The sequence below is a fragment of the Anabrus simplex genome, chromosome 2, assembly GCF_040414725.1.
Source record: "Anabrus simplex isolate iqAnaSimp1 chromosome 2, ASM4041472v1, whole genome shotgun sequence".
In the NCBI taxonomy this organism is placed as follows: Eukaryota; Metazoa; Arthropoda; class Insecta; order Orthoptera; family Tettigoniidae; genus Anabrus; species Anabrus simplex.
Window position 1 is genome coordinate 1,072,113,802 of NC_090266.1, and position 21,316 is coordinate 1,072,135,117.

At 38.3% G+C, this 21,316-nt stretch overlaps 1 protein-coding gene across 1 annotated transcript in view; it reads right to left on the reverse strand.

The window, feature by feature from the left end:
• LOC136863778 (tRNA endonuclease ANKZF1) overlaps nucleotides 1-21,316 on the reverse strand; it is a 170,270-nt gene that overhangs the window by 108,989 nt on the left and 39,965 nt on the right. Inside the window, exons 3-4 of the mRNA XM_067140130.2 lie at nucleotides 20,403-20,603; nucleotides 8,817-9,031 (exon numbers count right to left, since the gene is read on the reverse strand). Of these exons, the coding sequence (XP_066996231.2) occupies nucleotides 8,817-9,031; nucleotides 20,403-20,603 (416 nt within the window). The remainder of the gene's footprint in view (nucleotides 1-8,816; nucleotides 9,032-20,402; nucleotides 20,604-21,316) is intronic.

Genomic DNA, 21,316 nt, shown 5'->3' on the forward strand with positions numbered 1-21,316 from the left:
TGAATCCCTAACTGCCATTTTATACCTTTCAGCACATGATCCAAGTAAACTATGAACAGCAAAGGTGAAAGATTACAGCCTTGTCTAACCCCTGTAAGTACCCTGAACCAAGAACTCATTCTACCATCAATTCTCACTGAAGCCCAATTGTCAACATAAATGCCTTTGATTGATTTTAATAATCTACCATTAATTCCATAGCCCACAAGTATGGTGAACATCTTTTCCCTCGGTACCCTGTCATATGCTTTCTCTAGATCTATGAAACATAAACACAACTGCCTATTCCTCTCGTAGCATTTTTCAATTATCTGGCGCATACTGAAAATCTGATCCTGACAGCCTCTCTGTGGTCTGAAACCACACTGGTTTTCATCCAACTTCCTCTCAACGACTGATCGCACCCTCCCTTCCAAGATGCCAGTGAATACTTTGCCTGGTATACTAATCAATGAGATACCTCGATAGTTGTTGCAATCCGTCCTGTTTCCTTGCTTGTAGATAGGTGCAATTACTGCTTTTGTCCAATCTGAAGGTACCTTACCAACACTCCACGCTAATTTTACTACTCTATGAAGCCATTTCATCCCTGCCTTCCCACTATACTTCACCATTTAAGGTCTAATTTCATCTATTCCTGCTGCCTTATGACAATGGAGTTTATTTACTATCCTTTCCACTTCCTCAAGCATAATTTCACCAACATTATTTTCCTCCTCCCCATGAGCTTGGCTGTTTGCAACACCACATTCCTTTTACATTGAGACGATGTTCAAAATATTCCCTCCACCTCTCCAGTGATTCCCTGGGGTCTATTATGAGTTCACCTGAATTACTCAAAACACTGTTCATTTCCTTTTTCCCTCCCTTCCTAGGATTTTTTATTACTGTCCAGAAAGGTTTCCCTGCTGCTTGACCTAGCCTTTCCAGGTTATTACCAAAATCTTCCCACGACTTCTTTTTGGATTCAACAACTATTTGTTTCGCTCTGTTTCTTTCATCTACGTGTCAATCCCTGCCTGCCTCGGCCCTTGTTTGGAGCCATTTCTGATAAGCCTTCTTTTTACGTTTACAGGCTGCTCTCACTTCATCATTCCACCAAGATGTTCGCCTTTTCCCATCTTTACACACAGTTGTTCCTAGGCATTCCCTTGCTGTTTCTACTACAGCATCCCTGTATGTCACCCATTCACTTTCTATATCCTGAACCTGCTTACTGTCTACTGTTCGAAACTTCTCACTAATCATATCCATGTACTTCTGTCTAATTTCCTCGTCCTGGAGATTTTCTACCCTTATTCGTTTGCAGACAGATTTCACTTTCTCTACTCTAGGCCTAGAGATACTTAGTTCACTACAGATCAGATAGTGGTCTGTATCATCGAAAAATCCCCGAAAAACTCCTACATTCCTAACAGATTTCCTGAATTCAAAGTCAGTTAAGATATAGTCTATTATGGATCTGGTACCCCTAGCCTCCCATGTGTAGCGGTGGATAGCCTTATGCTTGAAGAATGTATTCGTAACAGCTAAACCCATACTAGCACAGAAGTCCAGCAAAAGCTTCCCATTCCCATTAGCTTCCATATCTTCCCCACATTTACCAATCACCCTTTCGTATCCTTCAGTTCTATTCCCAACTCTCGCATTGAAATCGCCCATTAGCACTATTCTATCCTTGCTGTTGACCCTGACCACGATGTCACTCAATGCTTCAGAAAACTTGTCAACTTCATCCTCATCTGCACCCTCACATGGTGAATACACGGACACAATTCTTGTCTTAATTCCTCCCACTGACAAATCTATCCATATCATTCGCTCATTTACGTGCCTAACAGAAACTATGTTGCGTGCAATGGTATTCCTGAGAAAGAGCCCTACCCCAGACTCTGCCCTTCCCTTTCTAACACCCGTCAAGTACACCTTATAATCTCCTATCTCTTCCTCATTATCTCCCCTTACCCGAATATCACTTACTCCTAGCACATCCAGATGCATCCTCTTTGCTGACTCAGCCAGTTCTACCTTCTTTCTTCCATAAGCCCCATTAATATTGATAACTCCCCATCGAATTCCATTTCGTTCGCCAAGTTGTTTCCAAGGAGTCCCTCGCCTGTCAAATGGGAGTGGGACTACATTACTCCCATAGGTCCGAGGCTTGCTTAAAGTGTTCTGAGCTCGGTAAATTCATGAAGCAGGATGCTGCCCTACTTGCACATAGTCCAAGTGAGGATCTCTCCTCTAACGGGTCATGGACCACCGGTGAATTGTATAGTCCTAGCCGCCTGAGCACAAGGAGGGCCACGACTCAGAATATGTCCGAGATGCCCACTCCCATTCCATAGCAACTGGTATCCCGACTCTCAGGACCACTTACTAGGCCACTCAGCCGTTGCCCATGGTTCACGAACTAGGACGTGACTACAGTATCAAATTATATCCTAGGCGTTAAATAACAGAAGGTTTGAAACAAATTTAACAGTTCAGAGAGTTAAATGGGGGTTAAGATCCTGAAACAAATACATTCATTCCTTCCTTCGAAATGGTTTAATGTACGAAGACAAAATTCCAATTCCAAACCCTAGGTGTGAAATAGGAAAAAAAATTTACATTCCAACCCTAAAGTGTTAAATGAGGTTTGCTCCGTAAACAAAATTATTAACCCTCCAAAACTGTTTGACGTACAAAGTTGTAATTTTAGGAGAAGGGTGTTCTTTTATGTCCTAGGTGTAAAATATCGTATACTTCAAAATATTTCTCTCCTTAGGGGTTTAGACGATGGTTGACCCCCAAAAACACAATATCCATTCTTCCGAAACCCTTTCAGGTATTACCTTATATTTTTCTTCGATGAAGGTTGGTCTTATACTCTAGATGTTAATAAATGTTTAGAAACATTCACCCCGTAAGAAGTAGCCCATTCATTCCTCCATTACTATTCGACGTACAAAATCAAAATTTCACAGGTTGGTCACTTTTACATCCCAGATTTTAAATAAGATAGAGTTTACAATATACAAATTCTTCAATATGGGGTTCAAATGAGTTTTAGATCAGAAAATAAATAACCATTCGTCCGAATTTTTTACGTACAAACTGAGGGTGTATTTTATAGGCTTAGCTGACAGTGGACTCTCCAGAATGTAAAACTTTGAATAATAATTTTCAGTTTAAAGCCGTAGCAAAGCACGGGTATCTTGCTAATATATACATAAAAGTTTTGTCTGTACATTGCTCAGAATTTGAAAAGAATGGTATTTCTGTATTGGTCATGTCCACAGTAACAAGGAAATGTACTTTTTACTTTTCCGTAATTTCTGTCTGACTGTCTGTCCGTCTGTATGTACATGCATCACGAGAAAACGGCCGAAGAGAATTTAATGAAAAATCGGTGTGTAAAGTCGGGGGATGAGCCACTACAATCTAGGCTATAAATAAGTTTATTCACGCCGAGTGAAATGGTAGTTTAGGGGAAGGCCTAAAATGTAATTCTCAAATATTTATATTATTAGTGGTCCTGTCTATAAATACTTCCGATCATTTACGTCTTATACATTTTTAACGTACCAGCTATGATGAACACAGATATTAATGAATTTGTATTTTTTGTTGCTAAGTTCATACCAACACCGAGCCACGGAAAAATGGGTTAACAAGAATTTAATGAAAATCGGTATATAGAGTCGGGGAATAATAAACTACACTCTAAGCTATAAACAATTGTATTCACTCTGGATGAAATTGTAGTTTAGGGGACGGCGCCTAAAATTTATTTTTTAAATACATAGGTTATTTGTCCTATCGAAAAGTACTACATAACAAAAGTTACAGAGAATGCAATTTCTGATCATTTATGTTTTATTCAGTTTTATCGTACCGACTACGATAAGTGTGGTATTTCAGGGTCGGAATAAACATGTGAAGGCCTACAATATCGCATGCACATAACACTGATCAACAATAACATTATATTGACCATTGTTTGTTGTGTTGTTCTTTGTCTCTTATGCTGCCACTCAACACCAATAGATGGGATTACTACTGCGTACCAAGTATAACAGCCTGACTGAATATTGGCGAGAATAGCTGGGGAGTTAGAAAACTTTCTTCTTTAGCATGCCATTCCTCTGGTTCATAAATTTTCTGATAATGCTGGTACGTAACACACTGGTTCATCACGCTACTCCAACTAATTGATCCCTACTCTGACGTGCTGTTTTGAATGGGCAATGTGCACACTTATGGCAGAGGCTCACATAGTAGTAGTATTAGTAGTAGTATGACCTGGTCTAGAATTACAATTTAGGCCTATTTCAAATTGTAGCACCAAAATTAACTAAATAACTCAAAATTCAACCCTGAGAAGAGCCGTTTTTATAGAAAAGCTTCTTCCTCATCATTTTTTATTAAATTATATTTTCATTTTCTTCGAAATTAGCAGTGAAGAGGGGGTTTCTCCTCTGGCTTGGAGGAAAAAATTGCCTCCAAGTCAGATAGATTTTTCCGCCGTCAGTGTAGAGAATTAAGATTTTCCGACTCATCGGGTACTCCTAGGAAACAGATTAGTAAAAGGGCATAGTTTTTGCACTGGGACTCTCCACTATTCGACCCCCTCCCCGGGAGAAAGACGGAAAGACTAAGAGTGTTCACGGATCACGGCTGTCTGCGGGAGAAAAGACGTTTGGTGACTTCCCCGTCGCGTTTCTAGGGTAACGTTAAGAGCTCTACCATTTAATACAATCTTGCTCACAACGTGTACATTACCTAACCTAGAGCTCTGTATACAATGTAGAATTCCGTAGCAAAGCACGGGTACATCAGCTAGTTTAGGTATAAATAAACACATATTTTACCAAATTAGAGAAGTGTAGATATACTGGTTCAAAAGTTTTTTTTTTTTTTTTTTTTTTTTTTCCTTTCAGTACTCTCTTACACAGTACAAGCAAGATACCCGGGCTTTGCTATGGTTTTAAATTAAAAGTTATCTTTGAAAGTTCTAAATTTTGGAGAGTCCACTGTCAGCTAGCCTATAAAATACACCCTCAGTTCGTACATGAAACGGTTTTGGAGGAACGATTATTTATTTTTGGATCTAACACTCATTTGAACAACATACAAATGGAATGTTTTAAAACCCTATGTTATTTAACATCTAGGGCATACATGCAACCAACCTGTAAAATGTTGACTTCGTACATCGAACAGTAATGGAGGAATGAATTTCATAATTAATTTAGGGATAGAATGTTTTAAAAATATTTCTTATTTAACATCTAGGACATAGAAGACCAGCCATCATATAAATTTTAAGTTCGTAGTGAAATGTTTTTGGAAAAATGACTATTCTGATTGTCAACCCCCATCTAAACTCCTTGGGGGAGAAACATAGTGAAGCTACACCAAGTGGCTCAGAATGGTTACTGTGCTGGCTTTCTGAGCCCAAGTTCACAGGTTCGATCCTGGCTTAGGCCGGTGGTCTTTGAAGGTGCTCAAATACGTCAGCCCTGTGTCAGCAGGTTTACCAGCACATAAAAGAATTCCTGCGGGACAAAATTCTACCACCTTGGCATCTCCGATTACCATAAAAGTATTTAATGGGACAGAAAACCATCAATATTATTATTATTATTATTATTATTATTATTATTAAACAGATTTTGAAGTAATCAAATTTGACACCTACAACATAAAAGAATAACTTTCTTGTAAAGTTACAACATCCTACGTCAAACTGTTTTGGAGGGATGAATAATTTCATTTCTGAAGCTAACCTCACTTAATCCCTTAGGGTAGGGATGTTTTAAAATATTTCCTATTTTACATCTAGGATTTAATATATATATTGCACCGGGAACACCGCTACGGAAGCGAAGTTCGAAGTATGTTTATTGAACTTTGCGCGAGGCGGAAGATATGCAGCCCGCCGAACTCAATGATGTACGCAGCGAGTAACGTAGCCGCCTCGGGTGTCCTCTACATGATCATATATGGTCGTGTTCCAGCCTACCTGCAAAAGTCCGTTTTGCGTTAAAATATTGCTATTTTGACACTGCCATCGTAAAGACCATTATAATGGACGCAACCTGTCAACATTTCAGGGAAATCCACCGTATACTTTAAGAGTTATAAGGGTAGATAATACCCATGTTCTAGATACTTCCACACAATCGGGTATAAGAGGAGGATGACCCGGACTACAAATTCAGTATCTGTCACTCCACCGTCTCTGCAGCACGAGTGATGGGAGGAGCGCTGTGAGTGCAGACCGAACTTATAGTTGGAAAAGTCTTTGAAATCCGAGTATTGGAACTTTGTTATTTTCATAAAGTGCCGCATTGGGACTTTGTTATTTTCTTAAAGTATTGCGTTAGAACTTTGTTATTTTCTTCAAGTGCCACATTGGAACTTTGTCATTTTCTTCGAGTGTCGCGTTGGGACTTTGTTATTTTCTTCGAGTGTCGCGTTGGGACTTTGTTATCCGGTGACTATTGAAGGAACTTAGAATTCTCGTGAGTGTCGTGACTTCTGCAAGTACCACGTTTGAACCTATATTTCGAACTTCTGCTTTCGTGGATCAATTTCAGGAACATAGAAATTTTTTTTTTGCTAGGGGCTTTACGTAGCACCGACACAGATAGGTCTTATGGCGACGATGGGATAGGAAAGACCTAGGAGTTGGAAGGAAGCGGCCGTGGCCTTAATTGAGGTCCAGCCCCAGCATTTGCCTGGTGTGAAAATGGGAAACCACGGAAAACCATCTTCAGGGCTGCCAATAGTGGGATTCGAACCTACTATCTCCCGGATGCAAGCTCACAGCCTCTACGCGCACGGCCAACTCGCCCGGTGAACATAGAAATTCTCCGAGTGTGTAAGTTGGACTTGTTTCTATGACAAGCTGTGTCAACGTAAACTTTCGTGTGAATGGTATGATTTTTCTTCCAAGTACCACATTGAACTTATGTCTTATGACAAACCGTGGAACATAAGGTATTTTTAAACATTGCGTTCGATTGTGAAAATATGAAAAACTTTCCGAGTACTGCATCAGGACTTGTGCTTAGGCTCATGTCAATATAATAGACTGTGACGACTTAGAATACACATGCCATGTTCCGAGGGAACATAGAAATTTCCAGCGTTATAAGTGAACTCACAATTTATGGAGTTAGACTTTTTCCAAGTACCATTTTTCTTTAATGATTATTTACTTTGCTTATTGACGGAATAAGACATTTTCCGAGTGCTATTTCATTTACTAAGCTTATTGCAAATGTGCCAATGTGTTCCGAACATTCATAAACTGTGCATTAAGAACTGTGGTGACTATGAACAGCAATCCTATAGAACATTCTAGTTTAGAGTGCCTGTGTTAGTAACCTCACGTCACAAACTTAATATTTTACACATTAATTCCACCAGTACAAGGTCAAGTATTTAATGCAATCATCCTGTTTTTCAAGTGACTATTTAGGAACATTTTAGATTCAATGAAGTGCTTGAATCAAGGATTTAGTAACCTGCCACATTTCATTGTACGAGTAGATGCAATCATTGAAAGGTCATATCTATTTAACAGTGCCACAAATAAATGGAGTGCCGTACAGGGACTTGCACGTGAATCACGTCTTAAAAATCGAACCCCAGAACGTGTGCGTCCAGAACTTCGAGAAATTCCAGAACTTCACATCCAGGCGGGCGTGGTTCCTACCCAGGCCATATCCAGCGCCATCCCAGGACCCGGAGTTATCAACCGGCCACGACACTTCAATTCTACTGTATGAAGGTGATATTAACTTGTTTTCAATGGTCAATAAACTCAGATTATCCAAAAAATCTCTAAGTTCAATGAACTATACCCCTCTCTGTACCAACCCCAATGTTTTAAGCCACACCCTAAGATATAGTCCATGCTCATCAATTTAGTGTCATGCGCCTCTAAGATAAACATCTTTTCCTGGTACTATATATATATATATATACTGCCATGGAGGAATGAGTATATATATTTTTTGGTCTTAACCCCATTTAACACCCTTAGGGATTAATCTCCTTTCTCATAGTCACCATAAGACCTACCGGTGTCAATGCGTTGTAAAACAAATTAAAAAAAAGAATCAAACTTTCTGTTATATAACTCCTATGATAGCAAATAAATAAATAAATAAATAAATAAATAAATAAATAAATAAATAAATAAATAAATAAATAAATAAATAAATAAATAAATAAATAAATAAATAAATAAAATTAAATAAATAAATAAATAAATAAATAAATAAATAAATAAATAAATAAATAAATAAATAAATCAATCAATCAATCAATCAATCAATCAATCAATCAATCAATCAATCAATCAATCAATCAATCAATCAATCAAATCTTCTTGGAGTCTTGGTTTGTTTTGCTCTGTTACTTTACTCAATACAAGTTCTGTTTTGGAGCCATTTTTTATATGCTTTTTTCTTACGTTTACCAGCTGTCCTGACGTCATTTCACAAAGATGTTCACTTTTCCCCATATTTAGGCATTCCCTTGGCATTTCTACTACAGGATCCCTGTATGCCATCCATTCTCTTTCTACATCCTGAACCTGCTTACTGTTAATTCTATGGAACTTTTCACTAATCACATCCACGTACTCTTATCATTACCATAAAATATGAAAAAGAAGAAAATAACTAATAACATTCTTTCCAAATGGATACTGTGCACTATAAATCATCCACTAGAAAACTGACACCCTGAAAGTAATTTATTTATCATAATGTATAATAGTCAGATCATACCACAGAATGTAGCTCAATTCTTACATTCTTTTTATGCAGGAGACAGTTGTAAACACTAAAACATTTTCCAGCACTATTTACAAAATATACTCGACACGTTCTATTGCTAGTCTGTAGAAATGGGGTATCAGAATCACCAGATCCTGAATCCTCTTCATTTTTTGCCTGTCTCTTCTCAGGTGACTCCTCTGAATTGTCCACAGTATCAACATCACAGCTAGGATTTGTTGTCCGGTCCTCTGCAATTGGAAAAGGATAAACTACATTACTAAATCTAGTAAATAACAATTAAAGGCATAATTTAATACAAAATTATTCATTCTACAATTTACGGGAATTCTCTCAAAACTTGCAAACTTCAGACTGATCTCTTGACCATTACATTCAGTAGAATCCTGATTATCCATCATCTGATTAACCAATCAGTAGGTTATTCAACTGTCCTTATTTTATTTCAAATATTTTCTTTTTTAACGTTATTTTAATTTTTAAACAAATTCAGCTGTTGCACATAGATTGTCAAATATGTACAGTACATTACAAAAATGTTATTATTTACGTATATAGCATTATAGGACAGACAGAAATATACCACCGATAGAGGAAGTTGTTTCTGGAAAGAGCCCCTATTGCTGAAATTCAATTCTGGAAAGGGCCCCTATTGCTAAAATTCAATGACTTACACATGTTTAGATTGATGCTTTCATGGCCCGTAATTGTAAACACAATAATAAGATTTTTGGCTTTTGCTGAGTCAATAAAACAAGGTGAAATTCTTTACATTTCGCAGAGAACTTTGCTTCGTGTCTTTGGAAGAAATCTCTGCTGTTCAGGAGGAAGACTTCTCAAACAAGGAAGGTTTGAATTTAACAATACTTTACCGTTGGTCTAGAGTAAGTGATACTTTCATTCGTCACCAGATGGCTCACTTTACGCTAGCGTTCCAAGTGGAAGCTGATGACACCATCCAAGCTCCAATTAAGATGTTTCTTCTTACACTGTATGTGCACTGCAAAGTAACAGCAACGTCCAGGTCGGTCGGTCGGCTTTTCAATTACACCATTCCCAAAGGTCTTCAATGCCTCTAATAGTATTCTGTCACAACCCAATGCTTTCCTTAACAGAGATCCTTGTTCAACTTTTCCTCTTCCTATTTTTCTAACTTCGGTCCCAGTTCACCTTCGAATTCCATTCTTCCTTGTTCTGCTTCTGAGTCATAATCCCTTGACAGAGTCCACCCATACATCTTTACTTCCTTCCACTTCTGAGTCACAGTTCCTAGTTAGTTCAACATCCCTTGCATTCTAATTTTCTAAGGTTCTTTCCTCACCAAACTCTTCATTCTTCTGTACACATCTTCTGTTTCCCTTGTCTCTCCAAGTGCTCCACCCCTTCACACTGTACTTTCATCCAGTCCTCTTACAGAATTAGTATTTATTTTAGAAAGTTACATTTTTCAAATGGAACAATGCCTATTGATATTGGCAAAATAAAACTAGAGTAAATTACAATGACAATGGTGTTGCTTTTCCAAATTCTAGTACAAGTAGTTTACAAGCTATTGTAGTTTGAAAACTGTAAATAACAGTAGTCGTCTGCTCCATATGTCAGATGCCGTGCTGAGTGGCTCAGACGGTTGAGGCGCTGGCCTTCTGACCCCAACTTGGCGGGTTTGATCCCAGCTCAGTCCGGTGGTATTTGAAGGTGCTCAAGTACTTTCGGTGATGACGACGTGCCAGAATTTAGTCCCACTGGAGTTCTTTTGCGTGCCTTCTGTCGGTAGATTTACTGGCACGCAAAAGAACTCCAGTGGGACTAAATTCTGGCACCTTGTCATCACCGAAAACTGTAAAAGTAGTTAGTGGGACGTAAAGTAAATGACACTATTATTATTATCATATGTCAGCACTAATTCAAGGAAAAAGTAAATAAACAAATCCTTTGGATTCTAAAGAAGAAAGCGAATTGGCCTTCAAAGTTTGTGTTCAAAATGACAACCACTAGCTTGAATACAAGTTTCTAGTCTGCCATGTAGAGATTGATGCACATGTTCTAGCATTTCATCAGGAATTTTAGTGCAAACAGCAGTAAAACGTTGTTTCATGTCATCTGGAGTAGTTGGTATGTCCTTGTAAACTGTCTCTTTTAGCTTTGCCTAGAGAAAAAAAAATCTAAAGGGCTCAAATCTGGTGAATGAGCTGGCCAAGGTACAGGCCCCCTTTGTCCAATCCAGCAATCTGGAAGCAATTGGTGAAGACAAGCTGTAGTACGTTGTGCCCTATTCGCTGGACAGCCATCATGCTGATACCACATGTTCCTCCTAGTCTGCAGTGGAATATCTTCTAACACCTATGGAAATTTTCCTGTTATGGGGGTTGAAATACTTTTGAGAATCCAGCGTTCCTTCTATGAAAAAAAAAAAAAAAAATGAAAAAAAAAAACAACATATGAGATGATGGTTCTCAATACACCACACATTTAAACTCCATGGACGCTGACGTTCCACCTGACAAAGCCCACGGGGATTGTTTATGGACCAACAGCGCATGTTTTGGAGGTTTACTTGGCCATGATTTGCAAATGTTGCTTCATCACTAAACAAGATAAATGATAAATCTTGTGCTTCTAGTCTTAAAGCCCATGTATAAAAATTAGTACAATTCCTAAAATCACTTCCATGCAGCTCTTGATGGAGAGAGACAGGATATGGATGCAAGTTATGACAGTAAAGAATGCATAGTACACTTGCCTGACACATGCAACTAAGACTTTTAATTTTTTTGTATGACATTATTCTAACATTCATATGTTTCTATATCATAACGTATCAATTTTGTATAATTTTCTTCTGAAGATGATCTCATGGGAAGATCAAAACTAGTCCCAATTTAATGTAGCTCTTATGTTAATAAAGTATTGAATAGGTGGAACCATTTTTAGCTTTTTGCTTTCTAATTTGTAATTCGTATTTCAATACGGGTCGATATGAAACTTATTACCTATGATGGGAACTAACATGCAGATCTACAGCAACAGCAGTTAGAATAATAATTTCACCCCCTTCTCGAGTCACTCGTTTGTTTCAGTTACGTTTTCTAGGTGTTACACTTCCAGTTCCACATAATTTGTTGAAGAGTTTCACAAATAATTATCGAGACAGGTGATGTCTATTGGGATATTGTTCTGCATACAGAGCACAAGAACGAACAGCATTCTTCCTGCATTCTCCATTCACCATTAACATGTCAGCTTTTTCAGTATTGGTAAATACCATCTTCCACCATGTCCTACTTCTTGAATTATCAAAAAGGAACTGATAACGAAGTTGCAATGCAATCGGGTGTACTGTAAAGAAAACAAACATAACAACATCATAGCCTTGTAACTAAGCAGTTGAATGGAGCAGACAACTGTGAGTAGTCACAATTTTCAAACTACGATAGCTCATAAATTACATGTACTAGAATCCAGAAAGAAAAAAAAAACATCATTGACACTCTAATTTACTTTGGTTTTATTTTGTTAATGTAAACAGGTATTGTTCCATTTGAAAAAATGTAACTTTCTAAAATAATACACATTCTCATCCTAATAAACAGATCTGTATGGGCTACAACTACAGGGTGGCACACGAAATGTCACATTGGAAACTGTTTATAGAAAATGTAATATACAACATATTGAATACAAAATGGCATTACAACATTCACTGACATGTGCATGGTTAGTCCGTGTGCAGGACATGTTCAATATGTCCACCTTCTTGGTGTACAGCAGCTTCGAGACGAACCCGCATGTTCGTGATCACTCTACGACACAAGTCCTCGCTCAACCCTCGGAAGAAACTCACAATGGCCGCTTGCAATTGCTGTACATTTTCTGGTTTATGGCGGTAGATTGTCTCCTTCAAATGTCCCCACACGAAGAAGTCGCAGGGATTGAGATCGGGGCTATGCGGTGGCCAGATTGAGCCGCTCTGAAAACGCTAGGGATATCAATGGGACATCACACAGGACCCGAAATGTTCATTCAAGAAGTCCAGAACAACACTTGCTGTGTGCGGACGAGCTCCATCTTGCATGAACCATTGTGTCTCTATTGGTAGTCGCGATGCAAAGAGTTCTGGAAGAAAACTGTTTGTCAACCTGTCCAAGTAACGCACACTATTGACTGTGTCATTGAAAAAGATTGGCCCAATAATTCCATGACTGGAAATTGCAGCACACACACACACACTTTCACACCATGACTTTCAACCTTGTGCACAATAGCAGGCCATTCTTTTGCCCAAAACCGGACATTCTGTTTGTTCACTGCACCATTGAGATAGACGTGTGCCTCATCACTGAACCATGTGTTGTGCAATACGGGATCACCTTCTGCAATAGCCCACACAGCAAACTTTACTTGCTGTTGCTTGTCAAGCGCCGTTAGTTTATGACCTGTTGTAATTTTGTATGGAAACACGTCAAGGTCAGACTGCAGTATTCTCTGAATTGACCAACGAGAGATGCCCAGCTGAACACATGCAGTTCTGGTATATCTGGAGGGGCTCCAAGCCACAGCCGCTCTCACAGCAGCAACATTCTCCGGTGAGTGGACCGGCTTGAGGCGGGGTCGTTTTCTCTCCAGTACGTTGTCTTCTGTTTCAAATTGCCTGGCCAGCCTGTATACCGTCTGTCAGCAAGGAGCCCACCGAGTACGGATATGAACACGAAATCTTTCCTGGGTCCGAGCTACGCTCTTTGTTTCCGCATACAACAACACTATCTTCACCTTCTGTTCACGCGTCAATCTCCCTTTGTCTGCCATGCTGTATAACTGGCAGCTGGTACACATGCGCGACATGTGGTGCTGCCCGTCGGATCACGCATGAAATAAGGTTTCTGTTCACGATAGGACATGGTTGTGAGCCCCGGTTTACACATTATATAAAACATTTCCGATGTATGACATTTCGTACGCCACCCTGTATGAGCCCTTGATTACAAAACATTTCTGTGAAAACAGCACATCAATAGCACCTTCCATCTGAGAAATATTGGGATGCATGTTTTAGGTACCATACATTTATTATTATTATTATTATTATTATTATTATTATTATTATTATTATTATTATTATTATTATTATTAACAAATACATCACAATTGGGATATATCCCAGTGGCATTGATCACTTACAGTAGTGTGATAATAAAGTAAAGTTAACAACAACAACAACAACAACACCAACAGGAATACAACAGGCAATTCCATGGAAAGAAAATGTTACAAGGAATAATACTAGTTTTAACATTCTAAATCCAGTATCATCATATACAAATTCACACACAACTTAAGTATTTCCAGTGCTTAACACTGCAGCTCACAATACTATATAGGTTGAGCTTACTACTAGCTTAACATTACAACAACGTCATATACAAATTCACATGTATCTTAAGTAGTATAAAATTTTACACTATGATTTACAGTAGACTGAGCAGTCCAATTACTATTATCTAAGCATTTTAAATACAACATGTTCATATACAAATTCACACATACCTTAAATAATTCAGATGTCATAATATAATTTACAATGGGTTGAGCATTGCATCAAAATATGACACCACCACATAGAAATTCACTCACAATTTACAGAATTTATAGAATGCTGGAGTCTATTCTTGAAGCATTTTACATTTTTGGGAAAAGTCCCTCAATGAGTGCTGTTTTGTATAGATCCCATACGACTGCTCCACATTCCAGAACTGGCCTAATGAGTGATACACAGCCCTGCACCTTCACCTGGGAACTGCTGCCCTTTAGCACCCTCGTCACAAAGTATATGGACTTGTACACTTTAGTAATTACACTTCCTATGCAGGTTACGTGGATTCCTAGGTACTTGCATGAGTCACACTCTACCAGAGCATCCGACCCAAGACAATATTGAAAGTCCCCTTGCCTACGTTTCTTTCCTATTCTTATGAGACTGCATTTTCGAGAATTTGTTTTCATTTTGTTATCGAGTGCCCACTTGTGGAGTATAGTTATATCAGCTTGAACTAACCTGTTATTTCTAGCATTCTGTATTTTTCTGTATATTATTCAGTCGTCTGCAAACAATCTCCATTCATTTTGAATTTCGTTCGGTAGATAATTGATAGCTGGCCCCGTGGTGTAGGGGTAGCGTGCCTGCCTCTTACCCGAAGGCCCCGGGTTTGATTCCCAGCCAGGTCAGGGAATTTTACCTGGATCTGAGGGCTGGTTCGAGATCCACTCAGCCTACGTGATTAGAATTGAGGAGCTATCTGACGGTGAGATAGTGACCCCGGTCTAGAAAGGCAAGAATAACAGCCAAGAGGATGCGTTGTGCTGACCACATGACACCCCATAACTTGCAGGCCTTCGGACTGAGCAGCGCTCGTATGGCAGCCAAGGCCCTTCAGGGCTGTAGTGCCATGGGGTTAGTTAGTTTAGTTAGTTAGATCGTTGCTAAACGCCGTAAATAGGAGTGGCCCTATAACAGTACCCTGTACTACTCCTGACGTTATAGAAACTTCATCAGGGTACTTACTTTCCACCTTTACCCTCTGCGTGCGGTCTGTCAAAAATTCCTGAATCCACAGAACCACACTTTTATCAATGTTTGCTTCCACCAATTTTCGGATCAGAATGTCATGTGGTAGTACATCAAATGCTTTAGCAAAATCAATCACAATAGCATCAACTTGCACACCTTTGTCTTATGACTCGCTAATATACTGAAAGAGTGACAACATCTGGCTCTTGCAGGAGAAACCTATTCTATAACCATGTTGATGGCCATTAATCCACAAACTTTTCTCCCATTGTTTCCTTAGATATTCTGAAATGAGGGGTTCCATTAGTTTGCATACAATGGACGTAAGTTTAATTGTCCATTAGGAGCCTTTCCGCTCCCTTTAAAAATCGGGACTACAGTTGCTTTCTTTCAGTCAACTGGAATTTGCGTATTGTTGAGACACACAGTAAATAGTATTGCCAAATAGCGTAGAATAGCTCTACCTCTCAATTTTAGAACCTCCCCAGCAATATTACCAGGCCTTATCGACTTATTTTTCCTTAAGTTATCAATTCTTTCCTGAATTCTTCCACGGCTTATTTGGAAGAGAGAACAATCAGTGTTATCGATAATGTCTATCGCCAGACTATTCTGCTCATTAAATATGTACCCATACCAATGATTTAATTCATTAGCTATTAGCGGATTGTCAGTAATTACCTCACCTTCTCTGGACATTATCATTGACACATCAGGGCTGGCTCCTTTCCTTTTCCTAACATACTTATAGAGATTTTTCCACCCATTTTCCCTGGAAGAAAGTATACCTTTCATATATTTGTCATTAGCAGCTTTCTTTTCAGAGTTCATTGAACAGCTTGTGAAAACTATTCATATGCTCCGAACTAAATTGCCTTTTGTTGTACGCTTTCTTTACTTTCCTCTGAAGGCTCCTAATTTTCCTATTGTAGTATTCCAGATCTGGGTTCCGTTTTAGTAATTTAAGGGGCTCAAACTACTCAACAGCCCTATTAATAATATTAACTAAATTATCCCACATTACGTTTACGTGCCTGCCTTGTGATGCCCAGCTGGGAAATATTTGTCATAGAAACTTTCGGAATTTGCTATACTGATATACTTTTATTTTCTCCTCATTAAATTTTAGTGTTTAAGGGATATCTAATATTTAATTCTGCAGCAGAGTGGTCACTAATTCCTGGTACTGCTAATGTGTATGTCATCGGTTCTTACAAGATAATCATCTGAAGTGTTGTTTCCTCTAGTAGGAAAGTCTACTACTTGGGTAAATCCACCATCCCTAATTAGCTTGTTTATTGCGACCGTAGCCTCGCCAGACCAGTTTATAATATCAAAATCTAATTTTTATTTTTAAAATTTTCCACCTTTTCAATGATATATATTTTCTTATTACATTAGAAATTTTACATTACTGTTAATTTCATAAATGGGACATGTTTCGCCCTTATATTATGGGCGTCTTCAGCCATGTTTCTACCTCAAAATCATAAAAATATAATCAGGATTCTGTTTATATTTGAACTTGCATTACTCCTTAAAATATAAGGAAAGTTATTTAAAATGTGCTTTTGCGTTCCAATAGGTGTCTGCATTTGACTAGTTAAAGATGGCTTATTGTTATTTGCTTTACGTCGCACCGACACAGATAGGTCTTATGGCGATGATGGGATAGGAAAGGCCTAGGAAGTGGAAGAAAGCGGCCGTGGCCTTAATTAAGGTACAGCCCCAGCATTTGACTGGTGTGAAAATGGGAAACCACGGAAAACCATCTTCAGGGCTGCCGACAGTGGGGCTCGAACCCACTATCTCCCTATTACTGGATACTGGCCGCACTTAATTATTTGGATCATATTATCGATATGGACATGAAGTGGATAGTATGTAACATGCAGCTATCGAGCTTGGTAAAGATGGCTTATAGGATTATGTATATACATAGAGTGAAATACTGAAATCTAATATAAAATTATTGGAATAACACTAAAATATTTTAAATTTTAAACTGTTCAACAACTTTGGCATGTTTATGCACTTAGTCTTGTTGCCCGCTGGTATATTGATTCATATTTGAACACATACTCTTAAAATACAATTTTAATTCACAATGGATGTTTCTAACTAAGTTATTAATCTGGTTAAATGTCTAGTAAATTTTGTAAATTTATAATGTAGCCTAATAATAAAATAGGTTGTATTGAAAAGGTGGAAATTTTTAAAAATAAAAATTAGATTTTAATATTATATTGAAACTCAATACGGACCAAAAAGAATGAGAATCATAACTTGCAAGACCAGTTTATGTCCGGAAGATTTAGGTTACCTGCAATTATAAAATTTTTCTGCATATTGTTACCTGTACAAGTAACATCTTACAGTCTATCGCGTACCGAGAAGTTGTTACCAGGCGCCCGATATATTCCTGATATTTGAGTGGGGTTGGCATTCCCTTGATCCATGATTTGCACACACAGCAATTCGTGATTCTCATCAACCCATTTTAAACAATTACCCAGATTCTTTCGCACACAGATAAATACTCCGCCACCTCTAGACTCTCTGTCCCTTCTATATATAATGAAAACTCCCTGATTTACATTGCTAATATGACAATATCCACATGGTATGATTCAGTAAGATTCCAAAATTCAATAATTTTATCCTGCACCTTTCACAATTCACCTGCAGTAGTCTTAGGGTCTTACTTCCATAGTCTATGATCCGTGGCTGCTTATGGCCCATCGTCAGCTCCAGTTGACAGCCTTCCTCCGACTCCAGTCTTCCTCATCTTTGTTGGCACGACTCGATGACTCTCTCGTGCAGATGCACTCTGTCCCGAACGAAGACCTGGTCTCCTATCCAGCAGTCCGTCTCCATATACACCAAGTCCAGCTGCTGACACACCCAGTCCATCCGGCCGTTCAAAGTCTTCAACCGCAGTAGAGGTACGTCCTTCTTTGCACTGCACCAATAAGTATGATCTTTGCATTCTTAAAATTTTTCTTAGCTGCACTTGCCAGTTCATACCCCTCTCTCATTAAATTGTCCACTGACACCTTTCTTCTAAGATCATTGGTCCCTACATGAAGCACTAACACTTGCACATCGTCGCTATCTTCCACTCTTTCAACCTGATCCATTCATTTTTTATTCCAGATAACAGTGTACTTTTTTACCAGTCGTCCTTGAAATATCACTACTCCAGCGTATCACTGAGTCACCCATGATGAGTACATCACGTGAATTTTTTACGATCTAGTCACTTTCCTCCCCTGAGTAAACTGTAGGAATATAACTAGGTTCTGCTTCCTTGTACATTTTTGTGATATTTTCTATCTGTGCTTTCACTGTTTCTTCGAATTCTGCAAACTTTCGCTCTAGATTCTCTATTTCAAATCTCTCACCTTAACTGCTTCCCTCATATTCTCCACAGTGTCACAAATCTTACAAAACCAAAGTTGTCCGGACAATTTTCTTTCTTCACCTTAGCACAGCCGAAGTGGAACAACTTTCAACACATAACACAATTGATTCCATTTTTTAAGTTCTTGCTACACGTTGAACACTTAATTGCTGTCGCTTCTGTGTGGGCCTGAACATCACACTCAACTGTAGGTCCTGGGTTCAACTCAACACTACCAATAACCAATAAGGCTGCTGTAACAACTGCCAGGAACCACAAGTAACTGGGTCCGGAAAGACTGCACCCGTTAAATTTCCAATGTGCAGCCCATGGTAAACAACTTCACTTCAGAGCGCTGGGAAAACACATCTGTCCATTTCAACAGCTCACTCACTACAGGTGATTCACCCAGTATATTTCTCTGTATATAATGTAGTGGGTTCCAAACACGAATAAAAGTAAATTTTTTGCATGATTTCATCTTTCACTAAGAACTTTTTTTTACACCACAACCTTAATTATAAGTACGATAGTTCAAATAGTTCCCATTGAATTATGTATAGACCAGTTTCCGCTATACATGATATCACCAATTCAAATTTAGTCAAATATATGTATTAATTCTCGTGACTCTTTATTGCAGACCAGTGTTACTTTAATAACAATTCATCTCTCCGGTAGAGCTTGCAAAATGTGTGTGCTACAGATTTTTTGCATGGGAATGAAAGTTCTTGTGATTTGAACACACACATAAGAACTGTTTCAAGTGAAGAGACCAAAGAGGGATTGAAAAAGTGTAATAAGGGCACAAAGACCAGGAAAGTGACAAGCACCTAGCATAGTTGGCAAGTATTACCTCCCAGTTAAGGAATCATTACACCTTTCAAACTGTACAAATTTGGATAGATAAACTGAATCATAAAATGCCAACTTCCATGGACAAGACATTGCAAGAAACATTTCATTCTCAAGTATAATGGAATTGTTAAAATGTAATCTATCAACTGACTCACACATTTGATAGTGACTACTACCATAAAAATGGTGGTATACATTTGAAGATGGGTAAATCAATTTTGTGCACAATGGTAAACATATTTAGGTACAAGCTAGACGTCACTTCTCAATGTATAAACATAGTCATGTATAAAGGTCTAAAATGACAATAATCATAATAATGTTATTTGCTTTATGTCTCACTAACTACTTTAGTCCCGCAGGAGTTCTTTTACGTGCCTCTAAAGCTACCGACACGAGGCTGATGTATTTGAGCACTTTCAAATACCACCGGGCTGAGCCAGGATCGAACCTGCAAAGTTGGGGTCAGAAGGCCAGCGCCTCAACCGTCTGAGCCACTCAGCCTGACCAAAAAATTACAATTAGCAATATATTATCTGAATACACACAAGAATCATCACGACCATCTTCAGGTGGGCTTGAATATTTTACAAGGTACAGAGTTGCTTCCAAATAGCACAAAGTATATCAATGTAGAATTGGTCTTCTCCATATTTCCAGTATATAGAATGTCACAGCCACAAGAGAATAAGTGATGTCATTGTAACAACACTACATTACCATCTGCTTTCATGAGAAATACAATGATATTCAACATATAAGCATTTATAATACCAACCTTTCAGTAGATAATAATTCTCTGCTGAGATGGGAGAAAGACCCTGTATCTTCTGTTTTATATTATAAGAGTGAAATCCCATTTTAAAATGAACACGTTGCTCTTCCACATTTTGGAATTCTAAGCAGCATGTACCACAAGCATATCTGTCTGAGATGTCTAGATTTTTCAGGCATTTTACTGCCTCATTTGCAATGTTGCCTGAAAAGAAATGAAATGAGAACACACTTTCATCAACATAAAATACAGAGGCATTCACATACAACTACTGTAATTTGACAAATAATTAATAATATGTTTTTGTATGTTCCTGCCAGTAAACACAATGTAATGACACAATATTCCATATCTGCCATTAGCACGTGTATATAATGTCTAATCTTGTATCATTTCATAGCAATCATTAATATGTATGATGTATACAGTATGTAGCATTTATATTGTAATACTGTCAATTATAAGACAATAATGTTTAGTAACCTGGTATGTTGCAAAGGGCAAGGACAGGAAGTGTTAAGCATAGGCAGTACGAGCAATCCGTTGTTAGTAGCCTGTGAGTGGCGGAACAGTGAGTAAAAGATACACTAGCTCGAAGATGTAAACATCCTGTTTTCTGAGAGAAAGGAATAAATCAGGAATTAATGAAAATGTGAATTTGGAACTTGTGTGACATGGCTTCAGTTTGGAGATGTAGGAGTGCCTCTTTAAGCTTTACAAAGAGCTGTCACAAGTACGTTCATCCCCAATCATGCCGATAGTACGTGTGTCTCCTATGTGGAGCAATTTGAAGAATTTCACTATAATCACTGAATTGGAGATCAGTTCTGTAATTGCATCTACATCTGGGAACATTCAATACATACGTAGGTGCTTTGAAAAGTTCTCGGAATGTACTAGAATTATCTTACCTCGGT